Source organism: Artemia franciscana, chromosome 15 (genome assembly GCF_032884065.1).
Source record: "Artemia franciscana chromosome 15, ASM3288406v1, whole genome shotgun sequence".
In the NCBI taxonomy this organism is placed as follows: Eukaryota; Metazoa; Arthropoda; class Branchiopoda; order Anostraca; family Artemiidae; genus Artemia; species Artemia franciscana.
The window spans coordinates 9,556,125-9,575,795 of NC_088877.1; the positions used below are offsets into that span (position 1 = coordinate 9,556,125).

At 33.9% G+C, this 19,671-nt stretch overlaps 2 protein-coding genes across 3 annotated transcripts in view; one reads left to right on the forward strand and one right to left on the reverse strand.

Annotated features, from left to right (window-relative positions):
- Positions 1-19,671, reverse strand: part of LOC136036029 (general transcription factor 3C polypeptide 5-like) — a 508,607-nt gene that overhangs the window by 44,482 nt on the left and 444,454 nt on the right. The window lies entirely within an intron of this gene.
- The window catches only part of LOC136036022 (porphobilinogen deaminase-like), a gene marked incomplete in the record, with an annotated part of 58,906 nt that overhangs the window by 7,578 nt on the left and 31,657 nt on the right, over positions 1-19,671 (forward strand). For both annotated transcript variants that reach the window (XM_065717947.1, XM_065717948.1), the window contains 3 exon segments: positions 5,453-5,525; positions 12,692-12,875; positions 16,286-16,371. In XM_065717947.1, coding sequence (XP_065574019.1) covers positions 5,453-5,525; positions 12,692-12,875; positions 16,286-16,371 — 343 coding nt within the window.

A 19,671-nucleotide genomic window follows, 5' to 3' on the forward strand; every position in this document is an offset into this window, starting at 1 on the left:
AGATAAAAAAACAAGTATTTTAAATGAAAGTAAGGAGCAACATTAAAACTTAGAACGAACAGAAATTATCCCGTATATGAAAGAGGCTGTTTCCTCCTCAACGCCCCACTCTTTACGCTAAAGTTTGACTCTTTCTCTTAACTCTACTTTTTAAAACAGTAAAAAATTTAGCGTAAAGAGCGGGGCGTTGATGAGGAAGCAGCCCCTTTCATATACGAAGTAATTTCTGTTCGTTTTAAGTTTTAATGTCGCTCCTTACTTCTGTTAAAAAAACTGTTTTTTTTTATTTAATTTCTGAACGTTTTTGAATCAATGCATGTTTTGATTTTGGCTCTCCGCAGATGAATAATTAAACCGAAATTTTGATATTTATTTTTTTGTCTAAAGTGCTTTCTCATAGTTTTGATCGAATTATTTTGAGAAAAAATGGAGCGGGGGAGGATGCCTAGTTGCCGTCAAACTTTTTGGTTACTTAAAAAGGCAACTAAAAATTTTAATTTTTTACGAATCTTTTTATTAGTAAAAGATATACGTAACTTACAAATTTGCTTACGTAACTAACTTCTGTATTCTCATGTTTTTATTACGTATACGAAGGGGCTCACCCCCTCGTTAGTACCTCGCTCTTTACATTAAAGCTTAAATTTTGTCCCAATTTCTTAAGAATGACCCCTGAATCACAAAAGCCGTAGAATAAATAGTTGAAATTACTAAAAATACTTTAGCGTAAAGAGCGAGGTATTAGGAGGAGGTGAGCCTATCGTATGCTTAATAATTTCTGTTCGTTTTAAGTTTTAATGCTTCTCCTTACTTTCAGTTGAAAAAAGCTTTTTCATATTTATTTTTTCATTATTTTTTTTTTAAATAATACTAGAAAATCCTGGGCTCCCTTCATGAAAATTTTCTTTCCCCATGACAAATTCCTCCAAGGAAAGTTCCCCCAACATATCCCCCTCTTCTTCGAGTTACGAGTTTGGAAAATAAGGGAAACACCCCTAAACGTCATAGTATATTTTTTTATTTTTCAAATTGGCAAGTTTTTTTTTTTTTAAATGGAGAGCTGTGAAACAGAGTCAAACTTTAGCGTAGAAAGCAAGGCGTTGAGAAGGGAACAGCCCCTATCATATACGGAGTAATTTCTGTTCGTTTTAAGTTTTAATGTTGCTCCTTACTTTCAGTTAAAAAAACTTGTTTTTTTTTTATTTATTTCAGAATAGCGCGACTCATTTTTTCCGCCGATTGATTAGCTTTCGTCATAAATTAATATAGAAGTAAAAAGTGGGGCTATTTCAAAATGTAATGGGGAAATATATAATGGGCTATAAACTGTCGCTTAAAGATGGGCGAGGGGTGGGGTATAGCGAAGCATTCGCTCTTAGGAATAGTATAAGTAGCTACTTATGGTTGTTTTAAGTTCTTTTCTGAATTTTTAGGCCTTCCTTCAAATGTGCCCCTCTCCTTATTTTTTACCAAAAATATAATTTAAAAGATCTACTGTTTAATACTGTAAAAACTTTAGCGTAAAGAGCGGGGCGTTAAGGAGGGAACAGCCCCTTTCATATACCGGGTAATTTCTGTTCGTTTTAAGTTTTAATGTTACTCCTTCCTTTCATTTAAAAAAAATCGTTTTTTATTTAATTTCTGAATGTTTTTTTAGTTAATCCTTGTTTTGATTTCCGCTCTGCGCAGATGAATAATTAAAACGAAATTTGAATTTTTATTTTTTTGGCTAAACGGCTTTCTCATAATTTTGATCGAACGATTTTGAGAAAAATGAGCGGGGAAGGAGGCCCAGTTGCTCTCCAATTTTTTCTACTTAAAAAGGCAACTAGAGCTTTTAGTTTTTTACGATTGTTTTCATTAGTAAAAATATACGTAACTTACGAATTAGCTTACCTAACGAACTTCTATATTCGCAGGTATCTATTACGTATATAAGGGGGGCTCGCCCACTTGTCAATACCTCGCTCATTACACTAAAGCTTAAATTTTGTCCTAAATCCTTAAGAATGACCCCTGAATCACAAAGGCCGTAGAATAGATAATTGAAATTACTAAAAAATACTTTAGCGTAAAGAGTGAGAGATTAGGAGGAAATGAACCCCTTATATGTGTAATATTTTTTGTTCTTTTTAAGTTTTACCGCTGGTCCTTACTTTCAGTTGAAAACACTCTTTCATATTTATTTTTTCATTGTTTTTTTAAATCATGCTAGAAAATCCTGCCCCCTCCCATTCATGGAAAATTTTCCTCCCCATGACAAATTCCTCCATGGAAAGTTTCCCCAACATAACCTCCTCTTCTCAACCCCTCCTTCCAACCAAAAAATCCCACTGAAAACGTCTGTACACTTCCCAATAATCATTAATATGTGCAAACACTGGTCAAAGTTTTTAACTTGCAGCTTCTCCCATGGGGACTTTGGGGGAGTAAGTCGTCCTGAAAGACATAGTTATAAGGTTTTTCAACTATGCTGAATAAAATGGCTATATCAGGATTTTGACGGCGCTAGAACTTTTCATATCCATTTGAATGAGCCCTCTCGCAAAATTTTAAGACCACTGGGTCGGTACAATCACCCTTGGAAAAAAGAATTAAATAAATAAACACGCATCTGGGATTTGTGTTTTGGCAAAATATACAAAATTCTACATTCTTGTAGATAGGAGCTTGAAACTTGTACAATAAGGTTCTGTGATATGCTGAATCTGATGGTGTTACTTTCTTAACTTTCTGTTTTGGGATGAAAATCTTTAAAAGTTATCGAACATTCTTTCTCTATAGCAGAAAAGACAATTATCAAGAATTAATAAGGTACAAGTTGTATTAATTGCAACCCAGAATAATTCCCCATCCTAATAATTTTGATAGCAGTAAATCAATGACGTAAAATGAAAGACAAAGAAAAAACTTACATGTGGCGAATCATGAGCTTTTCATAATTCTCAAAAAGGTAAGGCAGATCCACAATCCAGCGTGAGCCTTTTAGAAGGTCTGACCCCAAATTTCTTCCAGATGTGATAACTTTCAACACAAAAGGGGAATTTGTTCCAATTCCTTCGGAACTTGATTCGTCGTGAACCGAAGCATCCGTTAAGTCTTCTAACATATATTTTGGTAAACGCGGTCTGCCTCTAGCCCGATAATTTAATTTCAACTTTTCACGATGGGCCTGCACATTTGGCAAATGGAGCCCTCGTATATTTCTTTTTTTTCCCATGTTACTGTGGTCAATAACAAGAACTATATAAGAACTTTATTAGGGTTTTGACCATTTTTATCGGGGTTCACTTACTAAAGGGTTGAATTGTTTCTTGGAAAGGCCTTGGACTTGAGACTGGTCATTTGACTGCTTTAGTATGGGTAATTTTTATTGGGGTTTATTTACCAAGGGGTCGGATTGTTTCTTGGAAAGGCCTTGGACTTGAGACTGGTCATTGACTGCTTTTGTAGTTTGCTTTGGTAGTTCTACAGCAAGACTCGGGTTTTGCTATAACAAATTTAAATATTCTGGGGACATTTTGTTTCGTTCATTAGTTATTTTGTTTCATTCATTAGTTATTAATTAGCTTGTTTTATATATTTTTAATTCTTATTTCAGTACGAAGATTATGCAAAATTGTACTTATACTACAATACATAAATTTGTCCTGAAATTATTTTAATTAAACCAAAACGATAGATCAATCTTTTTAAAATAAAACCATTGCTTCTTATTTGGCCCCTGTGCTGTGTTCAATTTATCTCTAGGATTAGACGCAGCTTATCCTTAATTATTTATACAATACAATTTTCTTATATATTCATTAACCGGCAGTTTGGTGTCTGCACCTTACTTCTTCTCTAGACTCTGTTTAAACAGGTTAGAACTAAATAATGCTTGACTGAATCGCTCCTGAACAATCCGAGTGGTTAGCCCCTTGGAATGCTCCGATTACAGCTCAATCTAACCTTTTGAGGGGAAATTTTGATTTCGGAACACAAATATGTAAAGTATTTGAAGGGACTGCAGCCAGGAGGTATATATTATAGAAAAAAGCTTCTTATTGATGAATAGAAAAATTTTTGCTCTATTTTTTGATACCCCACAACAACAATGTCAAGCATAGCAATCTAGAATGCAAACCCGAAACAGGTTTTATAATTATTTTGGAATTATAAAAAAAATAATTGTCGGCTTTAAGATTTGATTATGCCAAAATATTCACCAGATTTTTTTACTTCTATTGACATAAAAACCGCCAAAATCACTAATTCAGGAACGTCAGGCAAACTCCAAATGTTTAACATGGGAGGTATAGGAAGATTCTTTGCGAGTCCGTCCAGCCTTAATAGAGTAGAACTAGTGCATTAAATTCTTTATTCTATTGCCATTTCAAATATAATGGTTGATTTTCTCTTAATGGCTCTGCCAGGAATTCCTATACAATTGGGAAGCTGCAGAGTCCTCCACAAGAGTCTAATCTAACAGCCACATTCTACACCAAACAAATTCTTTTTTCTCATGGAGCATCACAAGGATGGATAATCCTTATATTGCTCCAAGCTGCGATTTAAGGTTAAGGTAATCATATCTTCTTGGCTTAAACAGGTTTTTTGCTTCTTTTTTTACCCAGGACCACTCTGTATAAGTTTTTTCAATGGAATTAAAAATTAAAATCTTATTTTAAATATTTTTTTTTTAGTTTCTCATTCCTTTCTTATTGTTTTGTATATTCTTGGTCTTTATATGGGACCGTTTGGGGGAAGGTATTATGACAGTAACAGCCATGATATTTGGAAAGGGTAAAAGATAAAGAATCTAATGGCATTTTTTTAAAATAATTTGACATGTTTCCTTTAGAAGTGGTACAACACTAAGGTATTACCCAGATAGATCATACAGTTCCTTTATGCATTATTTTAATTGTTATTTTTAACTATTGATTTTATTAAGTAACATCTTGGATTTTCTAACTATTCTTCTTATTACTCTATTATCTTGGATCTTCTTACTATTGGCTCAAAAATGTATTCCTGGAATTGCTTCAAGGATCAAAACATAGTGCTCAAACCCTCCTACACAAAACAATGCTTGTTTTCTGATGTTGTCTGTAATTTAGTATTACTGAGCAAGTAACTTAATCCCCCATTTGTAGCCTTGCCTCAATGCATGAAAGCATGTTTAGGCTATAGTATGCTCAGAACCCACCACCATGCTTTTCTTATCTTTTTCTTTTAATATTATGTTTCTGTTTTTCCTTTGGCCTCGTTTTTTATATTGTTTTTACCCTTTGTATATTTTGTGTGGATTTTGTTTCTCTTGATGTTGCCACTTGTGAATTGCTTATAAAAATAGGGCATGGAGTTATCTCCTAGTTAATTTTATCTATTCTTATTGAACTGTGTTCTCATATTCTATATAACTTTTCTTTTTGGTATTTTTTCTTTCATGTGGAATTTTATGTTACAGCTTGCCATGACCCAGACTGAGTTTGTTGTTGGTCTTCTTCAAAAACAAGAATTATCTGTTGCATTCAAAATTGGTAAGAACTTATCTTGATATTAACTTTTTAAATTCAAAAATTATTTTTTTACAATTTTGAAAATACAATGGTGACTGCTATCAGTACTAAAGGCAGGGTGGCCACAAAGTCCCTAAAGTTGAGTGAAGGTCCCTATTGGTCACTCAAATTGACAAAGGTCCCTAAAGTCCCTGTTCTTGCTGTGATTTAAAGCTCCATATCTTGATGGCTACCAATACCTGTGAGTATATGGTTTTCAGTATGTTTGTTTCCATTGATATTCTTGGAACCTGTTTTTGCTTCCCTAAGAAAGACAAAACTGGTTGTTACATAGGCTACAGAATTATTGTCTGGATAGGTCAGACAGACTAATAATAAAAATGAGTAACCCCTTTTGTCTCTGGAGTCAGTAGGCTAGGAGGTCTTAGGGCCTGGTTAGGTTTATGAATTTCTTACAAAACTCTTTTCTTTGTGTCAATTTGTTATGCACAGAGGAAAAAAAATAGAGAATGGCTCCGAGTACAAAATTTCAAGTTCAATTTATTAATATAATATGCATAACAAATAAAATACAATGGGTCACCATGGAGAGACAGAGCTTGTGAGAAATACAAAGAAGGCAGTGTTAAAACCAGGTTTCTTGCAAGATTTCGAGCTTATATACATAATATGAAAAAAACTTCGTTTTCTTAAAGAGTTAAAGAGGCTGCGTCCCAAAGTCGAACCTTAAAACGTACAGGAATTAGGAGAGGCAGTTGGGGGGCTGCCGCCCCCCCAACCCCCCGCTTTTAGAGACTCTTTTGTACAGGTTTTTTGTTGTGGGGGGACTTCATTGTTACTAATTACTAGTTTCGGCGCAATTTTTCTCCTGTCCTTTTGTGTTTAGCATTTTCGAAGTTATTCCATTAGTCATTCATTTCAATTTTTGTTAATTAAAAGAGGGCCTTTCCGAAGCCAAGAGCGGGGGGTTTGGGGGGCGGCAGCCCCCGAACTGCCTCTCCTAATTCCTGTACGTTTTAAGGTTCGACTTTGGGACGCAGCCTCTTTAACTCTTTAAGAAAACGAAGTTTTTTTCGTATTATTTCTGTACGTTTTTCTACAATCCATGGTGGATGTAATTTAATAATTCCTGTACGAATGTTGATATTCGTAACTTATAAGAATTTCAAAAATTCTTGATAAGAATTTCAAGGATAAGGATTTTAAGAATTTCAAAAATTTGACGCGGAATTCTCCGAGTAATTTTCCTGGAAAGTTTCTTTGATATATCTTAACCCCCCGATTTTCTAGCTTAGATTCCTGTACGTTTTAAGGTTCGACTTTGGGACGCAGCCTCTTTAACTCTTTAAGAAAACGAAGTTTTTTTCATATTTTGTGAAAAAAAAACCGCCCGATAGGGGACTTGAACCCTTGACCCGAGGATTATAAGTCCCACGCTCTACCGACTGAGCTAACCACCTGCATGTGTGTAAATATAACTTTTAAATAAATTTTAAAAATTTCAAATTAACATGGGCTCTTATGGAGAAATGTTTAATTAAGTGGCTATGCGTAGTTTCTGGAAAACTGGGAAGGAGTTATCGGATCGAGCTGAAATTTCGCGGATAAGCTCCTGGGCCGTAGGGGACCTTAACTTGTGAATTTCAGCCCGATCGGACAACGTTAAACGGGGGTGGGTGGGTTGGGGGTCGAAACTTTCGGGGGGTTAAGATTTTCCTACGAAACTTTCAAGGAAACTTACTCGGAGAATTCCGCATCGAATGAGTCTTCGTACACCCAGATCCGATGTCGGCTGTGACCTGTAGGCGTGGCAGAAAAAAAAGAACATGAAAATTAAGTGGCTATGCGTGGTTTCTGGAAAACAGGGAAGGAGTTATCGGATCGAGCTGAAATTTCGCGGATAAGCTCCTGGGCCCTAGGGGACCTTAACTTGTGAATTTCAGCCCGATCGGACAACATTAAAGGGGGGCTGGGGTTGGTGGGTCGAAACTTTCGGCCAGATTTTCCCCATGAAGGAAAAGTCGGAGGAGGATGAAATTTGGCAGGTTTCTTAGTTGGAGCTTGGGCTACGAAATGCATCCCTCTGCGACCACTGGAACCGAAGATCGCTTAACATTGTCGTGGTTCGCCTCTTTATAGAGGCACGAGTGTGCCTCCTTGATTTCGCAAACTATTGCAATACTTCCTAGGGCTTTTTTTATTTCAATTCATTTCTGGTACTAACCTATATATTTTTCTACTGACTTTTCTACTACTGTATTTTTTCTGGTTGGAAGAGAAAGATAAGACAAGACACCAAATGAAAGAGGAGTGTAGAACCATTCCAGGAGTTTTCCTTTCTTTCTACTGTTCTATCTCCAATGCATTGCTTGTCTGCCAAAAGGGCTCCTATGCTTTACTGCAGTATGCCAGAATTACTGATCAAAAGAAGAACATTAACATAAAGCTAATGTTGAATAAGCTTCATCTCTTGGTAGCATCTTCCATGGAGAAAGGCAAACTGACAAAACTGCCCATGCACCTTGGTGCTTATGTAGTGCGGGATGAAACAACAGTTGTACACATTAAATGGGCTCTGAAGATGATTGAGTCTGTCTATTCTAGGAAATCCACAGATAGAATAGCAGATGTATTCGGAAAAATTTTCAGAGATATAGTGGTCAAAAACTTCTCCTTCTGACAAACTAAGTCAGCTGATTTATTATCAGCTTGCTGAAACCTCTTTGAAAAGACAGGCTAGAGAGTCTTGAAAATCCCTAAAAAAAAAGAAGAAGCATTTGGTTCAAAGGAACAGATTTAGATGAGTTGCTGAAGGAAGCTCATAACTGACTGAAAAAAGGCATTGAAACAAAGGACATCGTTGAGATACAGCTAGCACAAGTCATGATTGATGGGACTCTGTTGATGTGTACTGAACAAAAAAATTAGCTGTTAGTCTTGAAACCACCCAGCAGCAGATAGAGTCAACAAAACAGCTGCTCATTGCACCTCTCTTCCAGCTGAAGGCAGTGCAAAAATTGAAACAATTAGGATGTGTGTTCTAGTTATGGTACCCTTATCTCTTTCTTCATATTTTTGTATCTGATCTTTTGTATTTGAAAGTAAAGCGTTCAGAAAAAAACAAGGAAAAAGCTACTCTCATGACATTATGATTCTCTGGTGGTTTTTCTCTTAATTATCACTTGGCCTCTGACCATAGAGAGATGTCTGCAAATGATCATTCCCATTTTCTTTTCCTTAGTCAAGTGTCATTTGCTCTTTTGTCACTGCTGTTTCTTTCAGAAGCTTTCAGAAAACTGAGTTTTGTAGTCTGTTTTGCGTCTTGAATGGTCCCTAGAAAGGTCTCTTTTTTGACTAAAAAGAGCCCCTATTTCCCCAAGTCCCTATTTCTTACCACTGGTACTTGAGGCAGCCCTGTAAAGGGGTCACCATGAGGAGTAGAATGGAACCACTTGAGGAGATTATAGCCTAGTAAGCAACAAAGGAGTTGCACTGGATTCTGATTAATGGAATTGGATAATTCATCTGGGTTTGTTTTGTTTTGGTAACACTTGTAGGCATAAATATATAAAAAGTTGGAGGTAATAGGCTTGAGACTCTCTGTGCAAGATTTTGACTCTTGTTGATAGGAGAGCATCACCAAGTATGGAAAACCAGGTTGTAACAAAGATGGGCCCAGAATCGCCCAAAGTTTCCTTCCAAAGTACACTTCCTGCACAGGTGACCGCAGAACCTTCACAGGTTCTGCGATCATTTCTTTCCTGAAGTCAAAATAATTTCAATGATTAAAAAAAAATTAGGAAAATTGCAGCTTGGAATGTTACAACATTAAAAATTAACTATTGTATCAATTATTTTCACTGGCAAATTCAGATGCTTTGAAATGAGCTTATCAGGAGTTTCAGAAACTCATACCCCATGCATAGGAAACATGAAATTAGATGATGTAATATTTATGTTCTAAGAAGGAAGGATTGGATACATAGATGTGGAGTAGGGCTCATGATGAATAAGGAAGCTGCTAAGTCTTGTTTAGGCAGGGAAGGTATTAATGTTAGAATACTACTTAGTCATTATATGACTAAAAAGTACAGGGTATCAGTCATAGTAATATATGCCACTGTAGTACCAACTGATGGAGACAGTAGCTATTCAAATTAATTTATCTACAACTAGAGAAATAGGGATAGATGGTATCCTAGCTAAGGTAAATTTGGTGCAGGAAAAGAAAATAGTAATGGTTACTGACATCTGCAATTTGTAGGTATAAGGACCTAGTTATAATCAATAAAGTAAATCATAAAATTACTCATAAGTTAACATAATATTGTCATGATTGTGAGACAGCTAACCTTATTGATTACGTTAATATGATACTAGGGTGTATGGGAGTGCTCTTACTGATGTTAAAAGCAAAGATCACCAATTAGTAGTTTCTAAGGTTAATTTCAGGCTGGAATTTTGAAAGGTAAATATCCTCTAGGAAGATATGACATTGGTAGACTCCAGGATGTGAATTTGAGAGAAACTTTTCTGGAATTAATGAATACTAAACTGGGGACTTTAAAATTTGACTATGTAGAAGATAGATGGAATAATTCTAGGAAAATAGTTTGTGAATTTGCTGATGGTGTCTTAGGAAAGAAAGTAAGGAAAGCGGCTAGGGATGTTTGTGAAAATGCTTTATGCTTAATAGAAAGGAGGAGGCGCTTGTACAAGAATTATTTGATTGATAGATCATATGAAAATAGGAGGAATGTAAACAAATGTGGAGATAGCATTTAAAATAATTTTTTTTATTTAATTAGTAATAATTTAATAAAACTAATGATTAGATTTGCTATATATTAAATTTAATAATTAGATTAGCTAAGGAGGTGTGAAGTGTGGGCCTTGGATAAAATTGCCGAGAATCTGGAAGAAGCAGCTAGTCGGCATAATAGTAAAATATTGTACTGGCAAGTAAATAAATTTAGCAGGAGTATTAAACATAGACTTGTCTCAGTTAAAGATGGGAATGGGGCCCCAATTAGTGATAGGAAAAAGTTGAAGTGAGGTGGGCAGGACAATATGAGGCTGAAATAAACCAGGGCAGAGTTACAGGAAAAGAAATAAAGGAAATGAAAAAGCTTGTGACGCCTTAGATGGGAAGGAAGATTTATTTAGCAAGGAAGAATTAGTGACAGTACTTAAAGGATTAAAAAGTAATAAGACCCCATATGCTGATAGCAGGGTAAATGAGCGTGGTACCTGACTCCCTACCTACAACTACCTGAATCCCTATCAAACACCTTTAGTCCTCAGACTTATTGATTGTGAGCAAGCGTTTGATTAGCAAAGGTCTTAGTTTTGTATTGTATTCCAGACAAATACATTAAAGTGATTATTGCTATGTAGGAAAATCTGGTTAAGTTAGGAAATGAGGTTAGTAGTTGGTTTCGTGCTAAAATCAGGAGTAAAGTAGGATTGCGTTATATCCCCATTTATATGGACTTTGTCTTAAGGAGTACAGGAAAGGCAATGAGAGAACACGGAGTCAAGTGGGGAAGTGAAACTCTCCTTGGCTGAGATTATGCTGATGTTTTGAGCATCCTAGATGAAAGTGTTAACAAAATGAATGAAGTTTTAGAGGTTTTACAAGTTCAGGGTGAAAGGACATGTTTCACCCTGAAACCTCCCTCCCTGTGAAAAATTCATCCCCCCCCATTCAAAAATGTATGCATACTTCCCAATAATAAATACTATGCGTAAACGATGGGCAAATCTTATATCTTAAAACCCTTTCCCAAGGGGCTGTGTGTCATGTTTTCTCCAAAGGCATAATTATTGGGCCTTTCAACTATACTGAATAAAACAGCTATCTCATGATTTAGATTGGACGATTTTAGGGAAAAAGGGATGGCCCTTCAATCTTTTTGGTCACTTAAAAAGGGCGCCAGAACTTAGAATTACCGTTTGAATGAGCCCTCCTCCGACATTCTAGGACCATTGGGTCGATGTAATCGAACATTTGGCAAAAAAAAAAATATAATAATAAACACGCACCCGTGGTCTTTCTTCTAACAAAAAAAATACAAAATTCCACATTTTTGCAGACAAGAGCTCAAAACCTATACAATGAGATTCTTTAATATGCTGAATCTGATGGTGTAATTTTCATTAAGATTCTCTGACTTTGAGAGGGTGTTCACCCCGTTTTTCGAAAATCAGACAAATTTTCTCAGGCTCTTATTCTTTGATAGGTAAATATTAAACTGAATAAATTTTATATATTTGTAGTTAGTGTAATAAGTCGATTCATGCGATTTATCTGTTGGTATCAAAATTTAGTTTTTTTAGAGTTTTGGTTACTAATGATCCGTGTCACTCCTTACTTACACTTTGTTATTACAAACTGTTTGATCATGGACTTTCGACGTATCGTGTTTTGCGTATATTTGCAGCATAAAAACAACTATTCAAATTGACATCGGTTGATGGTGCTGATATTTAACTGTTGTGTGTATTAGGCACATATTTATGAATTTATTGTAGAGAGCTCAATCATTTGTAAAGGGTATGGATAAGACAAAAAAAACTCTAAAAATTAAAGTAAATCGCGGGAAATCTTTGTATTTTTAGATTTAGCGAGGTGCCAACGACTTCTCGTATGTGGGCTTGATTAGATATAGTCGCAAAAATGGTCTACGAAAAAAAGAAAATAAAAATAATAAATTCCTTGTAGAGCATTCGTGTGTTTTTTTAAAATTGTTTATGTATGTGCCAATTTGTTTAAGCTGTTTTTGTCTTTCATTCCGGAAGCCAAAATATTTGAACTTTGTTATTACCTAAAGCCTACAAGAAGGTTTTTTTCAAAGTTTGCTGCATTATTAGAAGTTCTAACCGTTTCGATATTTTTATTTCATTGTATTTATATATTAATGTGCTCTTTTAGAGCAAAATTAACAGTACGATTTAAACATCTTCTGCTGCGGGAAGGGAACTCCCAATGTTGTTCAAGATGCAGCTTCTAGTTACATTTTCACTACTACAATCCGCAACAAAAGCTCACGAATCTTTCAAGCTAAAAAAAAACTCCCACTTGATTGTTGTTTTTGCCACCACCCCCTCCCCTCTCCCATTTTTATCTAGCATTTGAAGTAATTTCTATTCTAAAATATCTCATATATTTTATAAATGTTTTATAGTTCCGATGAGCACTGTTGGTGATCATATTTTGGACCAGCCTCTTTCTCAAATTGGCGAAAAATCCCTGTTTACAAAAGAACTAGAAGTTGCTTTAGAAAAAAAAGAAGTTGATTTTGTTGTTCACTCTTCTAAGGATCTTCCAACAACTCTGCCGGATGGAATGGTTATTGCTGCTATTCTAGAGTAGGTTTTTTGTGTTCTGTTTTGTACATAAAGGTAAAAAGGTAAAGGTAAAGGATACGGCATTAGACTTTACAGTCCGTACCGGCGGTGCTGATCTCCGTTTCTTGGCCCTTCAGCCAGGAAGTGCAATGGGGGGTTGGGGGCCAGCCATCCTGTGCTTTCGCACACCCTTCCTGTTTACCTTCCCCAGATTTCTCCAGGTACCCATTTAGAGCTGGGTCGACTCTGGCTAAGCTTACAGAGTCACGCCACTGACCCCCGTCCCAAACTGAAGAATTGGGTACACCGGGATTCGGACCCGTGTCCTCTCAGGCAAGGGATCCCGAATCCCTTGTACATATCAAATAGAATACCTGCTTTCTGGAGTGTCATTCAAAATACTATTTCTACATAGTATTCTTTAAGTCTAATAGCTATTTTCTTGATAAATTAATCTCCTTTGATAATTAAACGCTGAATTGGTCTTAGGCCCTTGGACGGAAAAAAAATCGTTGAGGGTATTAAATAATGAAAATAAAGTGAAGTATGTGTTCAAGAGCTAAAATTATTCCTTTGACTTTCAGCAGCCATACGATTCCATTCTCATATATTCTGATACAATAGCAATCAATATAGCAAGTTTACTGAGGGTTAAATTTACAGCAAATAAGGTTCAATGGATTCAAAAGGCGTTATGCGACGTATTTTGTCTTATGCCTCTCCCCCTAAAATGAGCACATTGGATTGAATGGTTTACTCTCTCTTCTGTTATATCCTTTTTTTCAAAAACTTTTAACAGTTTGATTTTTTCTTATCTATAATGCTTGAATTAGGAAATTGCTATTGAACTGTGTATTTCACAGCATAAATATATATACGAAAAGGAGCAAAAAGTTTTTTTCCAGAATGATGCATCATAGAGTGCTGAATGAGAAGCTCCCAGTACATCAGAGCAATAGTTTCATCGTATGTTGTTAGTTGTAGTTACATACGTTCAGTTGCTGTAGTTACTTGGCATTCGATCTGATCATTCCTATTATAATGTGGTAAACATTTGTCATTGCGCGTGCGCGAAAAGGTTGAGTCATGAAGTAATCTCTTCATGATGTTTACCCGTGCCATTTAACCAAACACTTGCAAAACTATAGGTTCTATGACTATCTTAGCTCTATGACTATCTACCTTAGTTCTTCTGCCCTAGGAATGACGCATTGACGGATAATAGATAGACATATCTATTAACAAATGAACTAACATTCATTTTTATAGAATCCTAATAAAGGGGGTTAATGCCAGATTTGCCTCTCACTCAATTGGACTATTTGTCTTGGCTTTTTCTACAATTAGCCATGGCTTGATGCCCAGAATTATCCGATTTTAATTTAAAAATCAACGGACTCGGTCGAGACCTTCGGCCTATTACATTTGTATGAAATGCCGGTGTCGGTCGTTTTAACAACGTCTTTCAGAAATGTTTTTAGCGCATTTTGTGTTTTAAAAGGCGTTAATACTTAACCTCTACTAGCTTGAAGAATTATAACGCTTGAAAATAAAACTTCAAGTTACAATTTGTTTATTTCTTTGTATATACAACAAAAACGGAATAAGACACTCCCCCTTCTCTCTAGTAGACTCCTTGGCCCCAAAATAGGAAAAGACGAAAAAACATTTAGGTTCAGGTTAAGGTTCTTTTTAATAATAAAATAAATAACAAAAGGTCCAGAGCCCAGCTGAGAAGACGAATTCGTAATGCACTGGATGGAAAAATCTTCTTTAAATAAATACAACATCCATACTTCTCTACATGCCATGCATACAAGTGTAATTATACATATGCTCTCGTCATTGCCCGGTCAATAACACCACCCTTTGACACGTCCAGCGAAATAATAAAAAAATAATAATAATAAAAAATAAAAGATACCGAGAACCCTGGAGAATGCCCAGGTCCAGAATCATCAATACCAGATAAAATGGGAACAAACTTAACATCCCATAGGCTTTAAAAGGATGATTCAAACAATAAAAGAGAAAAAAGTAATCTGATGTGAAACGTTATTGTTAATCAAAACAAATTATGCGATACAGATCTCTTCAAAACCGGCAAAAAAAAAGAAAAAAACAGTAACTGCAAAAATTGTGAACAGATAGGAAAAAATAAAGAATATCTGATATCAGAATGACACTAGTGGTGTCTCAAAAAGCTCTTCAAGCTTAAAAAGGTGAACTGTCGATGCGATATCCTATAAATTAGGCACTCAAATGTTAGGGGCTATGTTGTTGGACTTTGTTTCTTCCTTCTTTTTTTCTGCCTCTTCTTCATTTGACATTTATATATATATATATATATATATATATATATATATATATATATATATATATATATATATATATATATATATATATATATATATATATATATATATATATATATATATATATATATATATATATATATATATATATGGCATTCTCGGCATATATATGGAATGATCCTTTTCTTCTTCTTTTCTTTTTAATTAAAACTAGAATATGTGCATAATTATAAATTCGTTATTATAATTATATCATATAACATAATTAATATGTAATTATGTACATATAATATTATGTAATTATAAAACTACCTATTGTCTCCTGTTTCAAGGTTTACATATATATACATTTATATATATATATATATATATATATATATATATATATATATATATATATATATATATATATATATATATATATATATATATATATGGCATTCTCGGCATATATATGGAATGATCCTTTTCTTCTTCTTTTTTTTAATTAAAACTAGAATATGTGCATAATTATAAATTCGTTATTATAATTATATCATATGACATAATTAATATGTAATTATGTACATATAATATTATGTAATTATAAAACTACCTATTGTCTCCTGTTTCAAGGTGAGAATATTTAAAGGGCTGGAGGGATATTTTGATACTCCTGCGTTTGGAGGATCTATGCAGGCACTTAAATGATATTACTTTATGGTCGAAAACATCCTTAATAGAGGGAGTGGGTGTGTTTGGTACGTCAAATCCACATCGCATGCTTAGTCCAAATATATTCAGAAATTTGAGTTCCCCTCTCTATATTTTTCAAATCTGAACAATTTTCCGTGTAATGTGTTTTAATTTTATATTTTCTATTTTACTCAACTCTTTTCTTCCTTTTTTTTAAATCCGAACCCCCCCTCCTCTAAAAAATTTCTGTCAACGTACCTTCTCGAGATATATTATTGTTATCACTTAGTCAAGTATTTAAAAGAGAGATTAAACTTGCAAGTTAAAAAAATAATTAAATATTGAATTATTAGATATTAAACAGAGAACGACTTTTTTCCCCTACTTTTCCTTCTGTGTTATGTAGCCATTTTTAAAACTGAGAAATTAATTATTTTTTAGGAGAGAAGATCCTAGAGACTCTGTTATTGTTTCTAGTCGTCATAGCTTTAAATCCATAAGTGAGTTGCCACCTGCAAGTGTTGTTGGTAAGTGGTAACCTTTAGTTCTTCTTGTTGTCTATTCCTTTTTTCATGTTCTTCATTTTCCTTTAATCAAGCAAAGGTTGTTCTGGTGACAACTTGGATTAGAAACTGATATTAAATGAGTATCCCATTAACTATTTAAATAATGATTTGATGAAAAAGGAACTAGTATTAGTTTCATTTTACCTATATACATATATACATGCTCTTATGGTAGAACAGACAAGTAATTTGTTCATAAAAATATAAATAATGGGTAGCTCGGGATTCCATATACGAGGGCTCTTAGTTCTATTGTACCCATATATATCTATAAATAATGGGATTGGGTGATTCCATGTACAAGGGCTCTTAGTTTCATTGTACCCATATATATCTATAAATAATGGGAGTGGGTGATTCCATGTACAAGGGCTCTTAGTTTCATTGTGTTCATATGTATCTATAAATAATGGGAGTGGGTGATTCTATATACAAGGGCTCTGAGTTTCATTGTACCCATATATATCTATAGATAATGGGAGTGAGTGATTCCATATACAAGGGCTCTTAGTTTCATTGTATTCATATATAACTATAAATAGTGGGAGTGGGTGATTCCATATACATTGGCTCTTAGCTTCATTATACCCACATATCTATAAATAATGAGAATGGGTGATTCCATATACATGGGCTTTTAGTTTCGTTGTACCCATATATATATATATATATATATATATATATATATATATATATATATATATATATATATATATATATATATATATATATATATATATATACTAGCTGTTGGGGTGGCGCTTCGCGCCACCCCAACACCTAGTTGGTGGGGGCGCTTCGCGCCCCCCCCAAGCCCCCCCGCGCGCGTAAGTCGTTACGCGCCATAATAGTTACGCGCCATTGTAGTTGTGTCCCTATGTCCCACCTGTGAATATAGATATATATATATATATATATGGTTTTAACTACGTAAAACTTGCGAATATACAACATTCTTTGCTGTCCCATTGTCTTTGCATATAAATAGATTGTCAGGTTATCCCCCTGTTTCCCCGGTGTCCCCGTTGTAGTTGTGTCCCTGTGTCCCGGTCGTCATTTATATTCCCTGTGTCCCGGGTCCCGGTCATCATTTGTATCCCGGTGTCCCGGTCTGTATATACATTCGTTTTTTAGTTTTGTTTTTCTCCTTTATTTTTTTCCTTTTTTTTTCTTTTTTAGTTTATTTAGATTTTTAGATTTTTTAGTTTTTTTATTAGTTTTTAGTTTTTTTTTCTTTTTAGTTTTTTTGTAGTTTTTACCTTCTTTTTAGTTTTGTTAATTTTTTTTTTTACTTGTGTCCTGGTCGTCATTTATACTCCCTGTGTCCCGGTGCTTTGTTGATTGCTAATCGAACATTCCTTTTGTCCTGGTCGCTTTCTCTTTGAGTGTCGTCATTTATTTTTTTCTTTTTTAGTTCTTTTAGTTTTTACCTTTTTTAGTTTTTTTTTAGTTTTTAGTTTTTTTAGTTTTTTACCTTTTTTTAGTTTTTTTAGTTTTTTAGCTTTTTTATTTTTTTTATTAGTTTTTAGTTTTTTTGTAGTTTTTGCCTTTTTTTTTAGTTTTTTGTCCTGGTCGCTTTCTCTTTGAGTGTCGTCATTTATTAGTTTTTTCCTTTTTTTTTTAGTTTTTTATTGGTTTTTACCTTTATTTTAGCTTATTTTTCAGTTTTTTCCTTTTTTTAGTTTTTTTTTATTTTTTATTTTTTTTAGTTTTTTACCTTTTTTTAGTTTTTTTAGTTTTTTTAGTTTTTTAGCTTTTTTACTTTTTTTATTAGTTTTTAGTTTTTTTTTGTAGTTTTTGCCTTTTTTTAGTTTTTTCAGTTTTTTTTTTAGTTTTTTATTGGTTTTTACCTTTATAGTTTTTTTAGTTTTTTAGCTTTTTTATTTTTTTTATTAGTTTTTAGTTTTTTTTGTAGTTTTTGCCTTTTTTTAGTTTTTTCAGTTTTGACGTCACCTAATCCAGTTTTTTCAGGTGACGTCACCTGACACATCCATCCACACATCCATCCACAGATCCACACACAGACAACTTATTTTTATATATATAGATATATATATATATATATATTAATAATGGGAGTGGGTGATTCCATATACAAGGGCTCTTAGTTTCATTGTATGCATATATTTCTATAAATAATGTGAGTGGGTGATTCCATATACAAGGGCTCTTAGTTTCATTGTACCCATATATATCTATAAATAATGGGAGTGGGTGATTCCATATACATGGGCTCTTAGTTTCATTGTACCCACACATCTGTAAATAATGGGAGTGGGTGTTATCATATACATGGGCTCTTAGTTTCATTGTATCCACATATATATAAATAATGGGAGTGGGTGATTCCATATGCAAGGGCTCTCAGTTTCACTGTACCCATGTGTATCTATAAATAATGGGAGTGGGTGATTCCCTATACATGGGCTCTTAATTTCATTTTATATATATATAGGTATTACGTATATATACTATCCTCATAAACAAGCAATAATTGTATATAAATTTATTTATGTATTTTTTCACGAAAACGGCTCCATATTTACGACTTATACTTATTTACGACACGACTGCCTGTCCATGGATTATTCTTTATGGTTGATTGTGTATGGCTATGCTGTTTGACCTATGTGATTGTATGGATGAGTAGGGTTAAGGCCTCATTCAAGTGCTGGTCTATATAAATCACTAGTGTACGAAAACAGTCTTCCTTTTCTCCTTCTTTCTTCCTTTTCTTTTTCTTTTTTTTAATGTGTTTGTGCTGTTGCATTGGTGATTTCTCTTTTCATTATATATATATACATATATATATATATATATATATATATATATATATATATATAGATATATATATATATATATATATATATATATATATATATATATATATATATATATATATATATATATATATATATATATATTGTTTTCATTTATGTACATATGCGCTCTTATCATAAGAAAATAGATAATCGGTTCATAAAACATTAACAAGAAGGGGCTTGTGGTTCCATATTCAAGGGCTCATTCTACCCGTATATTTGTATATATGCTCTTATAATAAAGTGGGTTAATACTTAATTGGTTCAGAATATAATCTATGTCCCACCATATATAAAGTCACATTGTCAATAAAATATCAAGATTTATGTTTTTCCTTGATTTTATCGTCACTACTTCATCGTCGCTATGGAAGTACATAATTGGTGGCTAGATTTTGATTTGAAAAACCTGTACCAACACTAGTTTGATCCCAAATGT